Genomic DNA, 6,313 nt, shown 5'->3' with positions numbered 1-6,313 from the left:
ATCATTATACAAGTTCCCGAAAAGAACACCATGAACTGCCTTAATGACTACCGTCCAGTTGCTCTCACACTCATAGTAGCGAAATACTTTGACTCCCACATCAAAGATCTGGACGACCTGGATCAACATTAGAACATAACGGCCGTAATAACAGTTCTTCACACACTTGAAGAGAAGTTTGTGGACTTTAGCTCGGCTCTTAATACAGTCATCCTATTCAAGCTGGTGACTGAACCGAGCGACCTGTGGGAAGTTCACCGTGTACTCGGATTCAACTACCTGAATTTAACCACGACAAAGATCGAAGAACCGGTTGTGGATTTGTTCAGATCCACACTAATGGGGCATAAGGAAAGGTGGAGAGGGTGGAGAGCTTCAAGTTTCTTGGCCTCAACATCACCTTCCAGGTAAGTAAGGCTGCAGCATAGACCGTACTTCCTCAGGAAGGTAAACTCATTGACTTTAATCAGGTTACATTACCTGTAAAACAGCAGACTCAAACAGAAAGCCAGGGGCATCTTGGGAGATTGTTTGCCATCAACTGTTTGAGAAGCTTCACTGAATTAAATTGCATGGCACTCCCAAAAAACGTTCCTCGACTATAAACCTATTCTGTTCTATTATTTTCCAACACTGTCATTCAGGAAAAACGCAAAAATAAAAAAGAATGACCATGTTAGGTACATGAAAAATACATTTTCAAGAGTCAAAGGCTGATGAGAATAATAAGAGAAGACCTCCCTGACCATTATCATCTGTATATCAGGGAATCAAACTATTATTTCAGTACCAAACATATCCATCGGTTAGCGTCCATTAGTCCATCAACATCCTCTGACCCGGTTAACCTCATCCAAACTGCTTAAAGGTTCCTGGTCTTCTGGGGTCAACAGAAATTCTCTGAACACATTATACTCCCAAGATTTAAAAAAAAAAAAAAAACCTAAATGTCATCATGTGGGAACTCACTGTCCCTGCGAGAGGGAGGCGAGCAAGAACAAAAGGTGGCGGGATCGTGATCCCGTTGAAGAAGATGCCGAGGCCTCCTGGGGAGTTCCCTTGGGAACCGTCCAGAGTGACGGGAGCAGCGATGACCTGGTGCATGAAGAAGAAAAAAGAGACTAATACAGACCTTCATATGTCTCCCATCCTGAAACCCTTTCACAATTGACGCTCTGATGTTGTGTAATGGACGCTGCTGGTTTTGAGGGGCCTACTTATCAGCACTAGATGTGAGTCATGGGAGACCATTGGGCCTTTACTGACGCCATTAACTCCATGTGACTCATTACTGCCACAGGGGCGACGTTTGTTGATCAGAGTGCCGAGTTACGAAACAAAACGTGGCTTCCGCAGCGGTGTGTGTCATCAAAACCACAATCACCAGCTTCCTGTCAGCGTCTGCACCTTGATGTTCCAATCTAGTCCCGTGAGCTTGATGTCCCATCGTGTTCTCTTTGGAGTCACATCAAAGCCTACAAACCCAGAGATAACCCTTCAAAGTGAGATGAGTGTTTCCAGATTAGCGTTCAGTCAGAGATGGAAACTGTATCTACTTCGTTTTGACATCTAGAAAAAAAAGTATGATTTTGTAAGATTTTTTAAGGTTTTCTTGATGCGTTATGACTTTTTTTTTGTTTAACAAATGATAAATGCATCTGAACTGAAGTAAAAAAGAAGTGGAGAGTTGAGTGAGTTTCTTTCTTAAAGAAACTGTAAAAGATGATCGAGATCAAGCAGGATTTACTATTGCAACAACGCACCAACAGAATAAGAATCAGAAAGAAGTTCAGAAGTTCCAGTAATGTCAGAACAAAACAGGAACTTGTAAAAACAAAACCGGTATTTATTGTGGTGAAGTGGAAAAAGTACCAAGGCAAGTCTCTAACTCATCTTTGGCAAAAATGAGTTTTCTGGAGGATTCAATAGCTGCAAAAAGGCAATAGGTATACATCAGAGTTTAAAAAAGACATCCCAGCTACCTGGGGCAAGAAGGATGTGACACCCTGGACACTGTTAGACAGACCCCAGGTGGTGAAATTATAAGCAGCAATATATAATATTTATTGAAAAATATTGCACAAAGGTAGCTCAAACAGATTTACTCATCAATCTTCATTTTTATTTCCAAAAGAGGCTAACTTCAGCACAAAGCTAGTGAAAAATAAAGTCACCACAATTGAAAGCTTTTCCAGCATTGCATCATGGGAAATTAATATCAGATTCCATTTTTTGTTGGATTAGTTTTGAACATTAGCAGAAGCACAACCCCCTTAGCTTAACCATCTTCAGGAGAAGTGGGTGGCTTTGTCAATAAATAAGATTGAAAACATTGTTTCTGGCTCCCCCCAGGGTCAGAGAAGTGTAACTGCAATTTCGTGGAACATTAGAGCATGTACAGTTTTTGTTCAAAACAAGATCAAGGCTCGTGTTGTGTCTCATTTTATGAAAAGATCTCTCGGTACCTCAGGTGGTCACATGAAACCGGGTGGGTCGTCCACACAAAGCGACATTGAGAGAAACATTGTTTAAAAAAAGAGCCAGAGAGTTCTATTACATGAGTATTGACTGTTCAAAGTAAAACCAAACTTTAAAAAAAAAATATTAGGCAAAAATGTTCCATCTTTAGCTTTGAAAGACTTAATAAATACACAGTACACATCAAGTCATGTTTGTCTGTACTTTCAACTGGACAACCACAGTGTGAGTCAGTGGTGAGTCCTGGGTGACACAGTCAGGGTCGTCTGCTATATTTAGAAAAGGACATAACACGCATATCGAAATACAGAAATGTTTAACTCATGCAGAAAGTCGCTCATACAGGATAAGTTTCTTTTACCATGAAAGAAACACTTCAATGTATCCTCCTATGATAAATATAGAGTAATAAACGTGTTAAAAAAACGTTTTGTTGAATCATTTACACCAGCTTTAGATTCCTCAATAGAAAGTGAAATATATAGATATAATAATATACTGTAGTTACACATAATCTGGTTTGTTTAACTAGTACAGGATTAAAAACATCAACCACCTCAGTTCATCAAGTCTCTCTTCATGCTGCGCCACTAGAATCCCACCTGCAACAAACAAACTCGTGTGAATTTATAATCGTTTCTGGAACAAATATTTAAACTCAAAATATACAGTTACTAGTTAAACATGATCAGGGTACATTAATCAAACCTTTTTGTTGCAGAAATCTGATATAAAAATATAAAAAATAAACTTTAGGATTATAAAGATTAATTAAGATCAGAAAAACTGCAATATTGTTCAGATATTCATCTTAATTCAATTTTTTTGGGGGGGGAAAGTAAATAAAAAAATAAAAAAATAAAGTTAAGCTCAGAAACAGTAGGATGTTTTTTTTAAAAATCTGTGTATTGTTGTCGCTATATTTCTCATTAGAATGTTAGTAATTATTTGTATTATTATTTATTATTCCTTAACACTTAAACAGAATGTTTAATCTAATGTGAAATTCTGTTATTAATATTTTTTGTGGAACTGCATGGATGGATGGATGGATGGATGGATGGATGGAAGGATGGATGGATGGATGGATGGATGGATGGATGGATGGATGGATGGATGGATGGATGGATGGATGGATGGATGGATGGATGGATGGATGGATGGATGGATGGATGGATGGATGGATGGATGGATGGATGGATGGATGGATGGATGGATGGATAGATAGATAGATAGATAGATAGATAGATAGATAGATAGATAGATAGATAGATAGATAGATAGATAGATAGATAGATAGATAGATAGATAGATAGATAGATAGATAGATAGATAGATAGATAGATAGATGGATAGATGGATAGATGGATAGATGGATAGATGGATGGATGGATGGATGGATGGATGGATGGATGGGTGGATGGATGGATGGATGGATGGATGGATGGATGGATGGATGGATGGATGGATGGATGGACGGACGGATGGATGGATGGATGGACGGACGGACAGATGGATGGATAGTCATGCTTTATTCAGACTCACTCTGGAGAAGTGAACGATACATGACAGTGTGACGACCAACAGGCCGATGATGATGGAGGCCACGGCCACGTAGAGGGCGTTCTTGCCCAGTCGTCTGGATCCATCGTAGTCGCCGCCGTCGTAGCTCGTTCTGGACTGGGCGATGACATCACAGACCTTAGAACGTGAACCTTTAGAAAGCTCTCGTGAGGTTACCATGATGGAGAAGACCAGGGCCACGAGGTTGACGGGGTACGCCGGGCAGAAGCAGCTGAGGACGCTCCAGAAGAGGTAGGTCCTCAGAGGAGGCCTGTGGACCTCCACCGAGGCGTTCTCGAAGTGCTCGTAGCTCGGCTTTTGCAAGTCCGGAGCCTCTGAAGCCATCGCACGTTGGGAGAGAAGACGGCGGTTCCTGAAGGTTTGAGGGTTGATTTGGATCTGTGAGAGACGGGTGAAATGTCCTGACCCTCACTCTCAGGTTTACCCTGCTGGCTCAAGAGTCCATCACACGTATAAAGTGACCAGTGTGTGTACCAAACACTGTCAGCATGTATCACTTGTTTACGTGTGTACGCTCTGAGGTTTTTCTCCTCATCCCTCCACAAAGTCCGAAGATCTACCTGACGATTAAAATGTTTGATTAATTCCAAGATTAATCTAAATTAATGGACTGTGGTTGGATGGATAACGTTTTCATTCCACCTTCTATTTTTAGCCCCTGATGCTGACATGTGCGTTCCCTTCGTGCTCAGAGCCGTCTGAAGCGAAGCGGAACGCCATTTGTCGGAAATTCCGACTGATCATCTTCCCTGGAGGATATAAATAAAACGTCTTCCAGCTCTTCACTGAGGTGTTCCAGGATCAACACAGAGACATCGTCCTGGGTCTGCCCCATGATCTCCTCCCAGTTTGAACACTAGAGAGGAGCAGAGGTATTAGTTTGAACGTTCCCCTGCTTTAGTCGTCAAACATACGCGGTTGAATAAGGGTTCTGTCTCCACCAAACCATTTTTGTTCACCACAGAAAATTGCACATGTTAGCATAAAAGCTAACATACAAGTGGGGAAAAGTGAATAAATGAATGTAAAAACTTACCAGGAAGACACACAAATCATACATAACAATCATATTCCTCCCTCCGTCCAGATTGAACAGATATTTTGAGTCACAAAGCATCAGGATACCAGTAAAAAAATGAGTTTATCCTCAATGTCAAATGTTCCCTCTGTACATGTACAAAAAAAAAGAAGATGTATTTATAGACAATTCCTGTGACACACATGAACCATGACAACGGCAGGACTGTTGCAAAAAGTCACGTGAGATTTCTGCGTATTTTTTCCGAAAACATTTGTAAATTGAGTTACGCATTTGTGAATCATGGTATGGATACACCTTCACATTTGTCAAACCTTTCACACATGATTGACAGCTGTCAAACAATAACAGGCCTATCTATATCCGCTGCTCGATATTTGGAGCCAAAGTGCCAGTGAAAGTGCCAGTGAAAAGTGAATAAACATGTAGCAGCACTATTTAGCAACATTATTATTGATTTACTAAATATGTCTTAGATTTAATACAAGAAACCATATCAGCATCATATCTAAACATCTGTACATCTAAATCTTAAAGAGAGATTTAAAGATTTAATAAACGTTTTTCTGTGGACGCCAAATCACATCAAGACTGAGTGAGTCACAAACAGCAGTTACTATTTATTAGAATTAATTAGTAAGTTAAAACTTTAACCCTTGCTTTCTCAGGGTCAAGGTGACACGAAGGCCATAAAAACGAATGTGTTTGTGGTATCCCTTGTGTTGCCTCTGGGTAGTGATGGGCTGATGAAGCTTCATGAAGCAGTGTCATGTTGTTTAGAGGTCAGTAGGTGGCGCCATCAGTTAAAAAATTGTGATGTTTCATTAGAACAACAAAGAAAAACAGTGCAGAGACTGCCATCTAGTGGACTCTGAAAAAATAGTGACACTGCTTCATGTAGCTTTATCAGACCACCACTAGCACTACCTTGACCCAGAAATAACTCAAGGGTAAAACACTTTTATTTTTTTAAAGACATTAAATAAATAAATAATAAATAAAGTGCTTTAAATAAAATGTGCTTTCACATACTGTATATATAAATGAAAATAAATTGGTCGTCATGTCTCCTTAAATGTTTGTGGTGGGACCAGGGATTATGGACAGAGGCATAAAAAAAAAAGAAAAATTGTAATAAAAAAGTTCCCCACATTGACACCCGTCTCTTATTTGACACCATCTATTTGCTGGTGTGAATCCTCTTTCAAGGGC

General features: G+C 39.9%; 1 protein-coding gene across 1 annotated transcript; it reads right to left on the bottom strand.

The window, feature by feature from the left end:
• Window positions 1-213: 213 nt before the first annotated feature.
• Window positions 214-4,386, bottom strand: LOC148070850 (uncharacterized). Its single transcript, XM_087801110.1, has 5 exons — window positions 4,219-4,386; window positions 4,020-4,158; window positions 1,408-1,475; window positions 970-1,095; window positions 214-279 (listed from the first exon to the last, which is right to left on the bottom strand). The coding sequence occupies exons 1-5, from the start codon at window positions 4,384-4,386 to the stop codon at window positions 214-216; spliced, it is 567 nt and encodes a 188-aa protein (XP_087657236.1).
• Window positions 4,387-6,313: the final 1,927 nt, after the last annotated feature.

The sequence above is a fragment of the Callionymus lyra genome, chromosome 10, assembly GCF_982586985.1.
Source record: "Callionymus lyra chromosome 10, fCalLyr1.hap1.1, whole genome shotgun sequence".
NCBI lineage: Eukaryota > Metazoa > Chordata > Actinopteri > Syngnathiformes > Callionymidae > Callionymus > Callionymus lyra.
Note: the sequence above shows the minus strand (reverse complement) of the source record. Positions and strands in the feature narration are given on the sequence as shown.

Bases quoted from the DNA above. Each gene is read 5' to 3' on its own strand.
- LOC148070850 (XM_087801110.1), bottom strand. From the start codon at position 4,386: ATGGCTTCAGAGGCTCCGGACTTGCAAAAGCCGAGCTACGAGCACTTC. The intron at 1,096-1,407 runs GTGCAGACGCTG...TTCATGCACCAG, and splicing joins GACTAGATTGGAACATCAAG to GTCATCGCTGCTCCCGTCAC. The intron at 280-969 runs GTGAGTTCCCAC...GGTTAAATTCAG, and splicing joins GCCTCCCTCTCGCAGGGACA to GTAGTTGAATCCGAGTACAC.